This window comes from Saccopteryx leptura, chromosome X (genome assembly GCF_036850995.1).
Source record: "Saccopteryx leptura isolate mSacLep1 chromosome X, mSacLep1_pri_phased_curated, whole genome shotgun sequence".
NCBI lineage: Eukaryota > Metazoa > Chordata > Mammalia > Chiroptera > Emballonuridae > Saccopteryx > Saccopteryx leptura.
The window spans coordinates 107,355,136-107,374,098 of record NC_089516.1 but is presented as its reverse complement, the minus strand read 5'-3'; the positions used below and the strand labels follow the sequence as shown (position 1 = coordinate 107,374,098).

At 34.4% G+C, this 18,963-nt stretch overlaps 1 protein-coding gene across 1 annotated transcript in view; it reads right to left on the bottom strand.

Moving 5' to 3' along the window:
- Window positions 1–547: 547 nt before the first annotated feature.
- SLC6A14 (solute carrier family 6 member 14) overlaps window positions 548–18,963 on the bottom strand; it is a 29,547-nt gene continuing 11,131 nt past the window's right edge. Inside the window, exons 8-14 of the mRNA XM_066357076.1 lie at window positions 10,178–10,406; window positions 8,424–8,549; window positions 7,110–7,228; window positions 6,459–6,558; window positions 6,111–6,220; window positions 3,526–3,693; window positions 548–1,943 (exon numbers count right to left, since the gene is read on the bottom strand). Coding sequence (XP_066213173.1) covers window positions 1,797–1,943; window positions 3,526–3,693; window positions 6,111–6,220; window positions 6,459–6,558; window positions 7,110–7,228; window positions 8,424–8,549; window positions 10,178–10,406 — 999 coding nt within the window. The 3' untranslated portion in view covers window positions 548–1,796. The remainder of the gene's footprint in view (window positions 1,944–3,525; window positions 3,694–6,110; window positions 6,221–6,458; window positions 6,559–7,109; window positions 7,229–8,423; window positions 8,550–10,177; window positions 10,407–18,963) is intronic.

Below are 18,963 nucleotides of genomic sequence, written 5' to 3'. Positions count from 1 at the left end.
AACAAATTATTAGTACAAATTGAAGAAATACCTTCATCTCTTACTCCTTTAATCTTCAATGTAAAACAAGAGAAAAAGGAATTTTAAATGTATAAGAAACTAAGGTTTTAAATTATTCCTCGCAGTGGTGTGTGTGGTTCTTAAGCTTTTGAGTCACAGATCCCTTTGATATTCTGATGAAAACTATGGACAATCTACTTAGAAAAATGCATGCACATATACACAGAGAATAATACTGTATATAATTTTACTTTCATATATTCTTCGAAGCCCAGGTTAAAAGCCTTCAGAATGTTTGAAAATTTTCTTACATATTTATACACATCATCCTAGGCTGTGATGTTTCAACAATTGTCAATACTATGTAATCAGTGTAAAAACTATTAGTGACATAATATATTTGCATTTATCTTCTGTAAGGAAACCAGGACATAAGACTTTCTAATTTGGTTTCTCTCATTCTTCACAAGTTCAACAAATTTATCTCCTATAAGTATATTAAATAGGTTATCACCCATAAGTAGTAACATATTCAAATAAGACAAAATAATTCTACTGGATTTATTAACTATGATTACAACATACATTTTTAAATTTGATTGAAGCCATTTCTTCATTAGTGTTTTGTTCCATGTTCTACTTACAATTACACCTAGATTTCAGAGGGCAAATGAACTACTCTTTAATTTTATAGAACGGAAACTAGATGGGTCATATTTTTCCTCCAAATATAATCTAAGGAAGACATTATATGACAATAGAAGTACTCAAAGATTCTGATTTTCATATTCTGGATTTGTCACTTACTGGCCACAAGATCCTTATTTTTCTGTCTTATTTTTTCATTTGTAAATAAAAAACATAACTATTAAGTGCACATATGAAAAGTGAGCCATAGATACACGAAGACTTTAAACGTATTAGAATCAAAAGTATTGAACTACAGTCTCAGCAGGCTGTGGCGCAGTGGATAGAGCATCGAACTGGGATGTGGAGGACCCAGGTTCAAAGCCCCGAGGTCGCCAGCTTGAGCGCAGGCTCATCTGGTTTGAGCACAGCTCACCAGCTTGAACCCAAGGTCGCTGGCTTGAGCAAGGGATCACTCGGTCTGCTGTAGCCCCATGGTCAAAGCACATGTGAGAAAGCAATCAATAAACAACTAAGGTACCACAGCGAAAAATTGATGCTTCTCATCTCTCTCTCTCTCTTCCTGTCTGTCTGCCCCTATCTGTCTCTTTCTCTGTCTCTGTATCTGACAACACAAAAAAAAGTATTGAACTACAGTCCTCATGTTATACACAGAGTCCATTTTTTCCATATGTGTATGGGATTTCCAATTAAGTGAGACCTTCAATATTAACACTTTCTTTTAAATATACTGATTTATTTTCTGCAGCTTTATGGGAAAAAAAGATTGTGTACCAAGAAAATATAAGCAAGTAATAACTTTAAACTTTACAATAAAAAATATAACCATTTTTAAATAACTTGCTCAAATTAATGCCTTTGGTATATTAGAAAAATATTATGGTGATATGTACAAAAATGTCATTGTGAAATAAAGATACCTATGTGTGTGTGTTATACAGATCAATCATCTAAAAAGAAATATAATGAGCTAAACATTAGTAGATTCACATTTTTATATTACATTTCTGCTTAAATGGGAAAAATGGTTGTTATATTATTATGAACATAATATATACATTTTCTTCAATTAACATACAAATAAATAAAAATTTTCTCTATTCTAAAGTAATCACATTACACAAGCACATATTTTTAAAAGTTAAAACTTATTCTGGTTTTCCACTGCCACTGACAGTAGGTATTTCATGGTCAATCTCTTTCTTAAGATCTACCATGTCTTTATATCTCTCCCCACGGTGCCGTTCCAGGTATGGACCCCAGTTAGAAGCTGGTCTGCAGCAGCTCATAATGCGCTGGAATGGAAAGAAAAAAAAAAAAAAACAGGCTTAAAACTTAAGTGCTACAGTCTGTAAACAAATAAATATCAACCTACATTTTTATTTTAGAATGTTGAATTTCTTTGTCCTGTCCTTAGAGTGACCATTAGGTAAAGATCTAAACAAATGTAAACGTGGGAAGTTCTAAGAACCAAAGAAAGGGAGCTTCAGGGTAAAATGATTGACCTGGTCTTAGATTCATTCTTTGATGGGGTTAGGACTTTACTGAAAGTCAGATTGCTCATCACAGAGTTATTTACAGTGGCCAAGATATGGAAACAATGAAAGTGTCTCTCAATAGAGGATTGGATAAAGAAGATGTGGTACATATACACAATGGAATATTACTCAGCCATAAGAAATGATGACATTGGATCATTTACAATAAAATGGATGGACCTTAAGAACATTATACTGAGTGAAACAAGTAAATCAGAAAAAGCTAAGAATTGTATGATTTCACACATAGGCAGGATATAAGACTGAGACTCCTGGACATAGATAAAAGTGAGGTGGTTAACAAGGGGAGGGGATTGTGGGGGAAGGGATGGGGGGAGTATAAAGGAACAAATATATGGTGACGGAAGATATTTTTTTACTTTGGGTGATGAGTATACAACATAATCAACAGTTCAAATGCTATAGAAATATTTACCTTATACCTATATACTCTTATTGATCAATGTCACCCAGTTAAATTTAATTTTCTAAACATTTTAAAAAAAGAAAGAGAAGTCAGACTGCTGAGCCTATCTTGTCATTGCTGTATGTCCTAGTGACATGTCACAATCAACTCCATCCACCTAGGCCTCCATGGAAGAGGGGCAACTCTGGGTTCAAGATAATTTACCAGGTTTTTTCCAGTCTAAACATACTATTAGGAAATGTATTATAAACGGATCATTTGTTTGTTTTCATATTTTCAAAGTAAAGATTATAGATATAAAACAAAATGTCATTTACTTTGCATCACCTTCAGGAACAACTCAGTACAAATATAGATATAATAACTTTTATGTGCTAAGCACTCTAGTAAGGCCTGAAGTTACAACAACAAGCAAGACAAGACTTCTCCTTAAAGGCATGTATAGTCTAGTACAGGGAGACACACAAATATATGTATAGTATTGTACAATCTCATGATCAAAATCTTTTATTATCACCATATGGGTAAGTTGATCTTTAGTTTGATCACAGTGCTTTATATAAAGTACAAATATTAATTTCTAATCAAATTTTTGGGTGATATTGGTGAAATAAGATATATAGGTTTGGGGGTAAAATCTTATATCATTTGTATATAAACTAACAAACAAATTAGAAACAGACCTATAGATATACAAAACAGACTGACATCTGTCAGAGGAGAAGGGATATGGGAGCTGGGTGAAGAGGATGCAAGGATTAAGAAAAAACAAAACAGACAAACAACAGTATGGTGATTACCAGGGGGAAAGGAGAGTGAGGGAAGGTAGGAGAGGTAAAGAAGAGAAGAATGGTGATGGAAGAAGACTTGATTTGGGATGGTAAACAAATAATATCAATTTAATGTGCTTACTTGAAAGAAGTTTCCTTTAGCTTGAACTATTTTTATAATAGCCACAATTGGAATCCAAATAATGCAGAAAATAATCATACACCAGCCTAGAGCAACTCCCCAGTTTGGGTATGGAATCTTAGCATACTCAGGTCTTTCAAATTTCACCAGTGACCAGATAAAAATTGCCTGTAAATGTTAACATATATAAAGACAATGTTAAAGATCAGACTTTACTGCACTAATAATTTCAATTGCACTATTAGTAATTTTCTTCTATTCCTTAAGAATATTTATCAAAAGCAATTACAATGCAAATACATTCAAGCAAGTAAGATAATCAGGTAACTAGCCAGAAGATAAGAACACTGAGTAAACCAATCTACATAGTTTGTATTTGTCTTAATAGATTCTTCCAAAATTAGCACTTTCATATATTTGTAAAAGATACAGATACCTATCTAATGTGTATTTCAATAAAATATTTTCCCATAAAATATATCAGATTGAAAGTAAAATAATATCTGTAATTTTTTATTGAACTTTTAACTTTTAGTTATAATAGCATGGTTTTATTTTGTGTCATTGGCTAACTAGCATATCCATTAATTCAATGAGAATGTGAAGTGCACTTTAGTGAACATGCTCTGCTGCTTGGTTAGCAATTGTTTCTATTATTTCCCACTGCACAGAGCATCCCTACTACACACCCAAGCACACATGCATCCCTGTACTAATGGTATATACATATTTACCAAAGCACACTTCACTTCCAGCCTCTTGAGAAAAAACAAGCTCAATGTATGTTTGAATAAAACAATGAAGTCTGAATATTAAAGTTGAAACATGTTAAGGCCAAGATTTTTAAAAATGTCTTTTAAAAAACATGTTTTTTTAATGCATTTAGAAATCTGTAAAACAAAACAAAATAATCAAAACCAAAAATAACTTAGTAGTTTCTCTAAATTTAGTTTAGAAAGTGTTCAGAATGTTAAGAATCTTTATAAAATAGATACTCAAATTTAGCTCAATTCCATTAATTTAAATACAGTAATTTAAATGTATTTCACAATTACCATAATTTTGCATAACTGCAAGAGAATGAATGAGGGATAGTGGAGTCTAATATACATAATTTGATGCAAGTGGATGATGATGTATATCCTTTAATATTTAATAGCTTTGTATTTAAAACTAAATTCAGTTATGAAATCTATGTAATCAATGAGTGTTGGCTGGTTAAAAGACCAGTTAGGTCTCCTAAATTTATAAGGGTCTTAGTTTATTATGGAGACTTGTCAAAAGGGCCAAACACTGTCAAAGTCATTTAGTAAAAATATAGGGCATCCAAATATTTTAATTCAGCATATCCAGTCTCAAACTGCTCACAACTTGAAAGTGATTTGACAATGTTTTTTTAAAAAAATACAACTTATTTCCCTCTAAAAACGAACAAACATGATATTTCAGATGTCAAGCAAATTCTAGATCAAATTATTAATGGACTTTTCTAAGAAAACATTTGAATCATAAAATCTACAAGAATCAAAATACATCCTCTATGAAGCTTGGTCACTGCTACACCACCACCATTGTCTCTAGTTGCTACTAATTTTCCATCACTTTAAGTGCTATTTTGGCATTCAGCCATTTGCTGCCCTGAACTGTTATTTAAAGATAGTATATCTATATGCCATGTCTTTCCAGGGAGACATCTTCTGCTTTCCCTCAGTTCCTAAATAGCACCAACTGCTGAATTTATTAACATAAACTGTTACCTCTTTTGACACAGGTGAGTTTCTTTTAGTAATGTTATATACTACGTATCTCCCATAAAAAGAAAAATATGCATTAAAACCTGAGTGTTGATTCTTAGCAGTTAGTATATTTAGGTTGAATACCATGAAGGCAAAGTATAGGTCATATGCATATTTGTATTATCTGTACCTAGCATATTTTTTAGGGAATGAGCAAATGAATAATTTATTTTTATTTATTCTCTTGGTAATTCTTAAATATGTAGGAATTTTAAGGCTATAGGAGCCTGTTTATTTTCTTCAATAGTAAATGTTTAAACCTATGGCCTAAAATATAATACTGCAAAGGCATTTTAATTTAGGCAACTCAGAGGTGACAGTCATAAAGCATAAGTTGAAAATCATTAATTTATGACATTAATTTACCTTCTTGTCTCCAATGTAAGTTATTCTTCAAGTTTATTTTAGAAATGTGTGGGGTTTTCTGTTTTGTTTTAAGTGAGAGGAGGGGAAATAGTGAGACAGACTCCCTCACGCTCCCCAACTGGGATCCACCTGGCAACCACCTGGCAACCCCCATTTAAGGCCAATGATCAAATCGACTGAGCTATCCTCAGAGCCTGGGGCCAATGCTTGGACCAATCAAGCCACTGGTTGTGGGAGGAGAAGAGAGAGAGAAAGGGGAAAGAGAAGGAAAGAGAAGCGGGTGATCACTTCTCATGTGTGCCCTGCCAGAAGATCAAACTCGAGATGCACACATGCCAGGCTGACACTCTATCCACTGAACAAACCGGCCAGGGCTAAATATATATATTATTGATACCAAATTCACTGTGTATTAATACTTACAATCAAAAGAATAGGTGTAATGAAAAACCAGCAAGCTCTCCACCATAGCCAGAATATCCACCTTTTTGCTCCAATCATCATTTCTATATCTTCAATGAATCTGTTCCCTCCTAGTAGAATAACAAACAAAGAGAACATTCAGCCCCTGCTCGTATTTTCTTCTATTAATCATTGTGGCCCAATTTTCTTTCTGCACCTTTTCCTATACTACAATGAAGCATATACCTTAACATTTTATTTCTATTTTCCCAGTTATATTATACTTTACTATTATCATACACCCAATGGAAGGAATCAAATTAAATTATTTTAATAAAAAGTTTAGATAATTGTATCATCACCATTTACCATAAATCCAGATGATTCCTACGATTTCCAGTATAGCAGCCACCAAAATGCCCCATCCAGCGCAGAAGTGGTCAATCAGATTAACCCAGTAAATTCCAGCCTATCAAAACAAAAATAAATTACTTCCAAGTATAGTTTGAATTATTTCTTTGATTGATTTGGCATTCAAATTGAATTCATTAATTTGATTTTAACATATGCTCCTTGGTTTCACCTCTGCCAAAATGTGAAAAGGAACTATTTCAAATATGAACACAAATGTGAATCTAAATATCTCAGAAATGAGACACTTTTCATTTTGTACTGAGTCACTTGGGAAACAGCATTTAAAGTAATTATTTATCCAAATGATGTGCAGTATGTGTGTGTTCTATAGTAGCAGCCAAGAAATATAGTGTACGTTTAAAGTTTATATCTTTATTGTAATGGGGAAAATTGTTCATTATTGGGCCTCCTCCCTGTCTGCAAAATATACTTCCTATCAAAATTGTGGTATAATGGAAAAGAAACTGGCCTAAAACTCAGAAAACCTTGATCCAAGTCAGACTTGGACTTGTCATGGACCATCCTCTTAAACTTTGGTTTTCTCATTTATAATATAAGGTATGTTCCAATTAATATTCTTTCTGTAAAAAAAATGTGATAGTATACCTGTGTTACACAGACGAGACCAAGGAGAAACAAAACTAGGCAGCAACCCAAAGTTATGGGAATCCTCATTTTCTTCATCGCTTTGGGAAATAAATCGTGAATTGTTGTTGTAATTGTTTCTTCAGAAAGGAAAAAAATGGAATATTATATGTCAACTCATTTGCCAACAAGTTTGATCACAGAATTCAACTTCCATTAATTAAATTTACAAATATATGTTGAGAATGTAGTCTGGGCTCTACTCCTCATTTTTAAAACCTCATAAGGTCTTTTCTTTTGGTGATCACCATTCGTCAGTTATGATAAAAATCAAAGGCAGCTTGATTTGTCATTTTAAGTCTGCTTTATAAGGTTTTTCATTGGTAGCAACTCTAAGGTAACAGGTCCCTGAGGGCTAAAGTAGTTTGAAAGAGTTATAGGGAAGGAAGAAGTCTAGTATGACTTTTTAAAAAGGTGAATATTTGAGTAAACAACATACAGAGAGAAAGACCTTCCAGATTTAAGAAATAAATACGCTCATTAAGCAGGGTACTCGCTAAAGGTAGAAGGATATGTGAGTGAAAGGATTCAGAAACAAGCATAAAATTTTTAATGGCTTTGGAAGTCAATTAGAGGAGGCTAAATTTTATCCTGTAAACAGTAAACAACTAAAATGTTTTATGTAAGATAATGATATAATGAAAACTGTTTTGTAATTTCTAGGAAATTTTTTATGTGTACATACAGTCACATGCAAGATGAGTCATTGCAACAGTGTGTGTGAAATTTTAAAATTTTGAAATAATCTAAATGCTCATTATTATGACAACAGATCATAAATCAGCTACATCTACGTGTCTGTGTAACAACACGGATTCATAATATATGTAAAAAACAACTGTCAGAATGATATGTATGGGATGAAACTTGACATTTATGTGAGCACTTAAAAATGTATGTTATTTATGGCTACATATAAAATGTATACAAACATAGACTGAATAACATGGTGATGTCTATTTCTAGGAAGGACGAAATGTCAGTTGCATTAGGGAGAGAAACGTAGTGTATGTTGAATTCTTCTGCAACAGTTTATTTTTCTTTAAAAAAAACCTCTGAGACAAATATGATAAAATACTAACATGTTTCCTTCTGGGTGTCTGGTTCATGAGTACTTTGAATTTTTAAAATTTAAATAAAAAAATGTTTTCAGAAAGATTATTCTGAGGGTAAAACCTGGGATGGGCAACAAGGTTTACGGAAAGGATATTTTTAAGTAAAGGAAACATGAGTACAATGTAAGTGGGATAGGTTAACACTGGGAGCATTACTTACCGATGGAAGCAAACTGAGAATCGAGACCCAAGGTCAAAAGCATGAAGAAAAATAATATGGACCAAAATGGCCCACCTGGGAGTTGGGCTAGAGCTTCCGGATATGCGATGAACGCCAAGTCAAAACCTAAGAAAAACGCATGACATTTTAATTTAAATTAGTTGTCAAAGTACTTACATATTTGGACATTTTCAAAATAAGATACTAGAAAAATATCATTTTAATTTGGCAACCCAATCCATGATATACATTCTTTAGCAACTATTTCACTTTCACTTTTTAAAACACCTTACTTGGTTGTTCTAAAATGTGATCCTGTGAACACGTGCCGTGAGTTAAGCTGGTGAGATCAACTTTATAAATGGTACATTTCTTACATAAGAAATCTTAACTATTTTACTGATTTTGTATAACTGACTTTATTTCTAAGATTGATAAAGAATAACAACTGTCTTAAACTTCAAAAACCTAAATTAGGTCACCTTATCTTACCCCAAAATTCTAAAAGAATTACAGTATCAAAAAAGATGTGTTTATGAAACTAACCTTTTAGTCTTTAACCATCTCTCCAAAAATCTACCCAAAATTAGAACTAAATATTATTTTCTATTTCATTTAATTATTTTTAGAGATGCTTTTTAAAAAATTTAATTTTGTTATGTGATAGTTTTAAATATTTTCTGTTTTTCTAACCTGCCAGAGGACCAACTTAGGATTTAGAAGAATTAGTTTCTGGCATGGGCTTTTTCACTTTGTAATTATTTTATCCTCTGTAAGACATACATTTCTGCACATCCATCCACTCCTCTATAAGTGAGTAGTTGGATACTAGCTGATGTCCAAGGTCCTTTCTAGGCCTAACATTCTATTCTCATTCATTAGTCTCTCCACCAAATGATAGTAACCATAAATAAAAATGTAATAAGAATTTCCTAATTAAAAGAACCTTAAAATTGTCTTTCTAAGAATCTTTTAGCCAGATAATTAAGTATCCCTCGCTAATGTCCTTAAAATTAAGAAAGTCAGTTCTGGCTGAGTAGCTCAGTTGGCTAGAGTGTCATTTCAATACATCAAAATTGTTGGTTTCAATCCTTGGTCATGGCACATACAAGAATCAGCCAATGAATGAGTGAGTTAGTGGAATAACAGATTGATATTTCTCTCTCTGTCCTTTCCTTTCTCTCTCTAAAATCAATGAAAAATTTTTAAAAACTTACAAAGTTCATTAGTCAGACTATGTTCAGGCAAAACACAGATGGACATTCAAAGTCACTTGGTTTTCTATCTATATGATATGAATGAATATATAAATATTTTAAAAACTCAGACCAATACTATAATTCCTCATAGAGGAATATACAGATATGTTCTCTGTTATATATGTTATGTGTATATATATATATATATATATATATATACACACACACACACACACACACACATGAACATAATGCATTGAAGTGCTTAGCATGATGCTTGATACTTGTAATTGTGGAGTAAGTGTTCATGTTAAATAAAAAATAAACCAAATTCAAAAAAATTCTTAAATAATTGTTTCCAAGTATAGTGTTATTTTCTCAGATCATCTAACAATTATTTCATCATTAAAACAACCAAATTATATAAGATAATGAGAAAGAAATGCAATACCTGAAATCTTGATTGTTTTAAGTAAATTGCTGTAAAATATATTAGTGTTTCTCAAATGAGTTACATTCAGTTATTCGAAGTTAATAATATATAACATTTCATACCTGATTTTACAACTTGAGATACTTCCTGTCCAGATATATGAGCCATGTGTCCCAATATAGAAAATATAGCAAATCCAGCAAACACACTAGTGAGGCAGTTTGTCAAACAAACCACAATGGCATCTGAGAAGCAGTTGTTATTGAACTTATTGTACGATGATAGAGCAACCAAGCCACCCCAAGCCACAGAAAGGGAATAAAATATCTGAGTAGCAGCATCTTTCCAAACCTATGAAAAAATAATTCAATATTTAAAAACATGCAGTCTTAAATTTCATTTGCATTAAATAAGTTTTATATACAAATGAATAAATATAATAAAGTAAACACATAAGTATTCAATACTCAGCTTAAGAAATAAAATGTTATCAGTCTTTTAAAGACTCTGTATGTCCATTTCTAATCATTCCACCATTCAAACCTCCAGAGGTAACTGCTCTGCTGATTTTGGGGCTTATCATTTGCTTGCGAACTTATACAACTCCCCTTTTTTTAGTCGGTATTGTATGAAATTGTTGCCTTATTGATTTAAACCATGTGACATCCCAATTGTGTAAGTCAAAAATGAAAGAATAAAAGCAAATTCGTATAGCTCAGTTAAATAGATGAAGCTTTGAACATTTTTTTTCATTGCTGTATTGCCCCATTTTTTCCTTTATCCTGTTGATGGACATTTAAACTGTTTAGTATTTTGCTATTAGAAGTAATGTAGCTGTGAATATACTTGTATGCCTCCTCATACCTAGTTGTGGAACTGTGATGTCATAGAGTATATGAAGTTTCTCTTTCACTAAATATTGCCAAATTATCCTTCAAAGTGGTAATATCACTTTGCACTAGCGCCAGCTGGGTGTGAGAGTTCCCGTTCCTCCAAATCCTTACTAACATTGGTCAGAATTTTTAATACAGTCTAATTAGTGGCTGAGACGTGAGAGTTGAATATCCTAATGACTTAAAAGGTTTCGCATGGTTTATGTGGTACATTCTATAGTTGGTTTTTTTCTGTGAAATTCATGTTCATGTCTTTTGCTATTTTTGTTGAGGTTATTTGCCTTATTGGATCACTAAAAATACATAATTTGGATTCTAACTCTTTGTTTATTAGATATGTTAAACTTTTCCTCCCAATTTGTGGCTTCTTTTCACCTCTTAACAGTGTGTCCTTGGATGAAAAACAAAGTTTTTTGTTGTTGTTTTAATGTAGCTGAACGTGTCCATGCTTGATTTCTCTGACTTAAAAAATAATCCTTAAACCAAGGTTATAAAGATACTATGCTATATTTCATTAATAAAGTGGAAACAGCAATAATAATAGTTATTATGTGTCCTAGGAATGATGTGAGAAACATGTAAAACAATTAGCAGTTTGCTCAATGGTAGCTATTATTGTTATTATGTAAAATAATCACAAATTGATATTTATTGTTTATGGGAATTAAAAACAATAATTTCCCCCTGAAGGTATATAATCTATTTCCAATTACAAAAAAAAAATAAAGTCTTTAGACAGTAAAGTAAATATTACTAAGTTCAGAATACAGCTTGATATTACATTATTATTCTACTATAATTGCTTTATAATGGCAGGAAGCCAGTTTGGAAGCAAATAATTAGATAGATAAATAGATGGTGGTTACTTTACTTATATATAGCAAAAACCTGTTAGAAATAAAATGTTCTCTTATTTCTTAAGCAATTGTATATATTAAAAGATAAATAACATGCTTCTGTTGGTCTCTCAGCTTCTCTTACTTGATACATCATGTATGCATATATGAAATAAGGGGAGCTGGGAATGGTGTGGCAGGTGGGTTGTGTAAGAACGCTACTGAATACCATAAGTGTTTACCCAGGTTGCAAAGAAGAGTGAAGCAAAATCCCAAACATACTTAAAATGTCCATACCTACCAATCTCATAACTGTATACAGGATCATTAATTTAGGGATTAGGAATTCTTTTTTTTTTTTACAGGGACAGAGAGAGAGAGTCAGAGAGAGGGATAGATAGGGACAGACAGACAGGAACAGAGAGAGATGAAAAGCATCAATCATCAGTTATTTTGTTGCGACACCTTGGTTGTTCATTGATTGCTTTCTCATATGTGCCTTGACCATGGGCCTTCAGCAGACCGAGTGACCCCTTGCTTGAGCCAGTGACCTTGGGTCCAAGCTAGTGAGCTTTTTGCTCAAGCCAGATGAGCCTGCGCTCAAGCTGGCGACCTCGGGTCTCGAACCTGGGTCCTCCGCGTCCCAGTCCAACGCTCTATCCACTGCACCACCACCTGATCAGGCAAGGAATTCTTAATTAAGGATACAGAAATTGGCTGTGTAAACTTAACTAAATCTGAATCTTTCTGAGTCTCAATATTATTACTGTAAAATGAGTGAGTTAGTAAAATAATCACTAAAGACCCCTCTAGCTATAAATTTGTATGGTTCTCTACTCTTTTAGAGATCTCACTAGAGATCAGATATTCAACGATAAGGAAAAATATATACTTATGATTCCATGCTTAATATGTAGACATAGATGAATAAAAAAATCTAACAAAAAATTCTAATTGCTAGGAAACCCAAAGAAGTAGAAGTAGTAGCTGTGTTGCAGTGGGGAGCTGGGCTGATTAAATTTTATGTTTCACAAAAAGCTTTAGATTTACCTCTGATCTTTTAAAGGTGATAGAGACACAGAAACACAAACCAATATAAATTATTCATATAAATTTTTCTGGATAGTTTCAAGGAACTATAAAGTCCAGGTGATCTGAGTTTGTAAGCCAAGTAAAGGAAATGAAAGGGACTGTTGAACTGTGCTCAAAGATGTAAAGTTTAAGTAAAGTGAAGGTTCTGCTTCTTAGGGAAAACATTGCATCTATAATAATAGGTAGGAGTGGGCAAAAGTAGGTTTACAGTTGTTCGTCTGGAAAGATATAGGTTATGATCATTACAATGGCTTTATTAACTCTGTGGTTTGTGTACTCACAACTGTAAATCTACTTTTGTCCACCCCTGTAGTATAATAGCAAAAATTTAAATAATTGTGTGCTCATATTAATATAGCCCTTCACCATTACAAAAGTACATTGATATTTTATCTTGTTTAATAACCTAAAATAGAGGAGATAATGAATCAGAACTTCCATTTGATTTGTTTCTTATTCATTATGAAACATGGTCTTTGAGTTGGGAAGAGATTAACAAACAATATTAAAAGATGTGAGGCCTAAAATGAGAAAAATAAACAGATGGTCTGTGAGCACTTCAAAGTATCCAAGACTAAAATATAAAACTTCATAGTTCTAAACCAATGTAGAGCTCTTGTGGTTGATTACTGAATAAAATTATTTGGACACAAGAAAGGTAACCAAATGCCAGAGATTGACATCTCAATTTTCAAAATTATTAAAGATCGACTTCCATGAATAAAAACTAATAAATTTGACATGCTTCCCAAAAAATGTCTACAACAAATAATTAAATATCCAAATGGTAAGTACAGGCATACCTCAGAGATATTGCAGGTTCTGGCACAGACTACCGCAATAAAGCAAATATAGCAATAAAGTGAGTCAAATGAACTTTTTTGTCTCCTAGTTCATATAAACATTATGTTTACAATATGCTGTAGTCTATTAAGTGTGCAATGGCATTATATCTAAAAACAATGTACATATCTTAATTTACAATACTTTACAGCTAAAAAGCATCCCAGGCAGAGGGAATAAATGTGCAAAGGCCCAGGGGCAGGAACAGTTCTGTTATGTGTAAGGAACAGAAAGGAAGTCTATTTGGTAAAATGAGCAAGAGGATGTTGGAGAGATAGGCAGGTTATGCAGAACTTTGGAGACCATCACAAAGTTACTGGGTTTTATTCACAGAGCTATGGGAAACCACTGAAGGGTTACTTATAAGAAATGTGTTATACTTAGTTATTAGAGAATTGCAAATCAAAACTGCAATGAGATACCACCTCACACCTGTTAGATTAGCTATTATCAACAAGACAGGTAATAACAAATGTTGGAGAGGCTGCGGAGAAAAAGGAAATCTCATCCACTGTTGGTGAAAATGTAAAGTAGTACAACCACTATGGAAGAAAGTATGGTGGTTCCTCAAAAAATTAAAAATAGAACTACCATATGACACAGCAATCCCTCCACTGGGTATCTACCTCCAAGACTCAAAATCACTGTTATATAAAGACACATGCAGCCCCATATTTATTGCAGCATTGTTCACAGTGGCCAAGACATGGAAACAACCAAAAAGTGCTTCAATAGATGACTGGATAAAGAAGATGTGGTACATATATACTATGGAATACTACTCAGCCATAAGAAATGATGACATCAGATCATTTACAACAACATGGATGGATCTTGATAACATTATACAGAGTGAAATAAGTAAATCAGAAAAATCTAAGAACTACATGATTCCATACATAGGTGGGACATAAAAATGAGACTCATGCCTGACCAGGCGGTGGCACAGTGGATAGAGCGTTGGACTGGGATGCGGAGGACCCAGGTTCAAGACCCCGAGGTCGCCAGCTTGAGTGTGGCTCATCTGGCTTGAGCAAAAGCTCACCAGCTTGGACCCAAGGTCGCTGGCTCCAGCAAGAGGTCACTCAGTCTGCTGAAGACCCATGGTCAAGGCACGTATGAGAAAGCAATCAATGAACAACTAAGGTATCTCAACGAAAAACTGATAATTGATGCTTCTCATCTCTCTCCATTCCTGTCTGTCTGTCCCTATCTATCCCTTTCTCTGACTCTCTCTCTGTCCCTGTATTTAAAAAAAAAAAAGAGAGAGACTCAGGGACACGGGCAAGTGTGTGGTGGTTACGGGGGGGGGGAGAGACTGGGGAAGTAAGGGAGGAGCACAAAGAAACCCAGATATAAGGTGACAGAAGACAATTTGACTTTGGTTGATGGGTATGCAACATAATCAAATGTCAAAATAACCTGGAGATGTTTTCTCTGAACCTATGTACCCTGATTGATCTATGTCACTGCATTAAAATTAATAATAAAAAAGTGTCAAAAAAAAAGAAATGTGTTATACTAATGTAAAATGATAATAATAGGAGTATGGGAACTTTTTGTATGATCTGCGTGATGTTTCTGCTAAATTTAAACGTGTTTTTTAAAAAATAAAATCTGCTAATAAAAAATAGGAAACAAAAAAATTATAATAACTTACTGCTAAAAATTCTAATCATCTTCTGAACCTTACAGGAGTCGTAATCTTTGTGATGGTGAAAGGTCTTGCCTTAATACTGATGGCTGCTGACGATCAGGATGGTGGTTGATGAAGTTTGGGGTGGCCGTGGCAATTTCTTGAAATAAGACAACAATGAAGTTTGCAGCCCTGACTGACTCTTCCTTTCATGAATGGTTTCTCTGTAGTGTGGGATGCTCCTTGATAGCATTTTACCCACAGTAGAACTTCTTTAAAAATTGGAGGCGCGTGCGGAGGACCCGGGTTCGATTCCCGGCCAGGGCACATAGGAGAAGCGCCCATTTGCTTCTCCACCCCTCCGCCGCACTTTCCTCTCTGTCTCTCTCGTCCCCTCCCGCAGCCAAGGCTCCATTGGAGCAAAGATGGCCCGGGCGCTGGGGATGGCTCTGTGGCCTCTGCCTCAGGCGTTAGAGTGGCTCTGGTCGCAACGTGGCGACGCCCAGGATGGGCAGAGCATCGCCCCCTGGTGGGCAGAGCGTCGCCCCCTGGTGGGCGTGCCGGGTGGATCCCGGTCGGGCGCATGCGGGAGTCTGTCTGACTGTCTCTCCCCGTTTCCAGCTTCAGAAAAATGAAAAAAAAAAAAAAATTGGAGGCAATCTTCTCAAACCTTACCATTGCTTTATCAACTAAGTTTATGTTCTATTCTAAATCTTTTGTTGTCATTTCAAAAATCTTTACAGCATCTTCACCAGGAGTAGTTTTCTGCTCAAGAAACCACTTTCTGCCTGACCTGTGGTGGCGCAGTGGGTAAAGCGTCTACCTGGAATGCTGAGGTCGTTGGTTCAAATCCCTGGGCTTGCCTGGTCAAGGCACATATGGGAGTTCATGCTCCCTGCTCCTTCCCCCACCCCAAAAAATAAATAAATAAGTCAATTTAAAAAAAACACCACTTTCTTTGCTCATCTATCCATAAGAAGTAGTTCCTCCCCCATTAAAGTGTTATCGGGAGCTTGAAGCAATTCAGTAGCATCTTCAGGTTCCACGTCCAGTTCTACTTCTCTTGCTATTTTCAACCATATCTGGAGTTACTTCCTCCATTGAAGTCTTGAGCCCCTTCATGTTATCTATGAGGATTGGTATCATCTGTGAATGTTGACATTTTGACCTCTGCTCATGAATAACGAATGTTCTTAATGGCACCTAGAATAGTGAATTCTGTCCAGAAGGTTTACAGCTGACGTTCCTCAGATCCATCAGAGGTGTCACTATCTATTATACTTACAGCAGCTATAGCCTTACAAAGTGCATTTCTTAAATGGTAAGATTTGAAAGCCACAATTACTCCTAGATCCTTCAGCTGGAGAACGGATGTTGTGTTAGCAGGCATGAAAACAACATTAATCTCAGTGTACATCTCCATTGCAGCTCTTGGGTGGCCAGGTGCACTGTCAATGAAGAGTACAATTTTGAAGAGTCCTTTAATTCTAAGCAGTAGATCTCAGCCGTGGGCTTAAAATATTTGGTAAACCATGTTGTAAACAGATGTGTTGTCCTCCAGGCTTTGTTGTTCCATTTTTAGACCACAGGTAGGGTGGATTAGGCATCATTATTAAGGGCCTTAGGATTTTTGGTATGGCAAATAAACATTGGTTCCAACTTAAAGCCCCCAGCTGCCTTAGCCTTAACAAGAGAGTCAGCCTGTGCTTTGAAGCTTTGAAGTCATGCACTGACTTCTCCTCTCTAGCTATGGAAGTCTTAACTGGCATCTCCTTCCAATATAAGGTTGTTTCTTCTACATTGATAATCGGTTGTTTAGTGTAGCCACCTTCATTAATTATGTTAGCTAGATCTCTGGATAGCTTGCTGCAGCTTCTATATCGGCACTGGCTGCTTGACCACCTTTCACTTTTATGTTATGGAGACAGCTCTTTACTTCAATCTCATGCATCAACCTCTGCTGACTTCAGACTTTTCTCCTTCAGCTTCCTTGCCTCTTTCAGCCTTTGTAGACTTGAAGAGAGCTGGGTCTTAGCTCTGGGTTAAGCTTTGGATTAAGAGGATGTGGTGGATAGTTTGATCACCTACTCAGACCACTGATACTTTCTCCATATCAGCAATAAAGCTATTTTTATGTCTTATCATTCATGTCTCCAGTGAAGTAGAAATTTTAATTTCCTTCGAGAACTTTTCCTTTGCATTCACAACTTGGATGTTTGGTGTAAGAGGCCTAGCTTTTGGACTGTCTTGGCTTGCAACATGCCTCCCTCACAGAATTTAGTGATTTTTAGCTTTTGATTTAAAGTGAAAGACATGCAACTCTTCCTTCCACTCAAACACATAGAAGCCATTGTGGGATTATTAATCAACTTAATTTCAATACTGTTATATCTCAGAAAATAGGGAGTTCCAAGAAGAGAGTGACAGGAGAGTGGCTTTGTAGATGGAACAGTCAAACACACACAATGCTTATTGAATAAGTTAACTGTCCCGTATAGGTGTGGTTTCTGGTGCCCCTAAATATTTAAAATAGTAACATCAAAAATTACTGATCACAGATTACCATAACAAATATATTAATAATGGAAAAGTTTGAAATATTGCAGGAATGACCAAAATGTGACAGAGACACTAAGTGAGCAAATGCTGTTGGTAAAATGGTGCCAATAGACTTACTTGACACACAGTTGCTACAAACCTTCAATATGTAAAAAAAAAAAAAATCTGAGAATCACAAAAAAAGTGAAGAGCAAAAAAAGTGAAGTGCAATAAAAGGAGTTAGGAGTTATGCCTGTATTTAGAAAATAGCAATTGTGGGAAGTAAGCACGAGTTCCACAAAGAATACCATAGCAAACTAAAACAATTTTCCATTTTGGATAACACTACTAGATGTGATTACTGAAAAAGTGAAAGCATCCTTAGGTTCTTAGCAATGCAAGTACAATACACAGTCTACACTTACAGTTAAAATTGTAACAGTTTATATGTACTTGTGATACAGACAGCTATTATCTGGAGGTGGACTAAATTTAAAATAGGGTTGTCCAATTCATATTCATAATGCATGTTTATGTTTCTGGTACCATAATAATTTTGTTTATGGAATGCTTCATTCATTTCAAATTTATGTTTTAACTTCATAATCCATTCAGCAAAATTTAATCTTCCTTTTGGGATATTAACTTTTGGAGACAATTAAAATATATACCAGTGTATTAAACTTTCAACTGTAATCTTTAAATATACTGAGAGTTTATCTAATAATCATATAGTCCCAGTCATCAATTAATAAGCATTCATGCATGAAATACTCTTTGTCAGATTAATAAACCACAAATCTTTGTGGTCAAATAAAATCAATTATATAAATAAAAGGACTTTTATTACATGATTGCTAAAAAATGATTATCTCATTTCCAACAAGAGAGCATTGGTGTCATGTTAAATAGCTAAGTCAGACATCTTGGTGAACAGAAACACTAATAAATCTAACTATATTCTTTTGCAAGTTTCCACATTATGACACCCTTATATGTAAGCAAAGATATTTTGTATTTGCTTTTAAGGTTTACTTCCTCAGATGATTTGAAATTCAAATTAAGTCTTA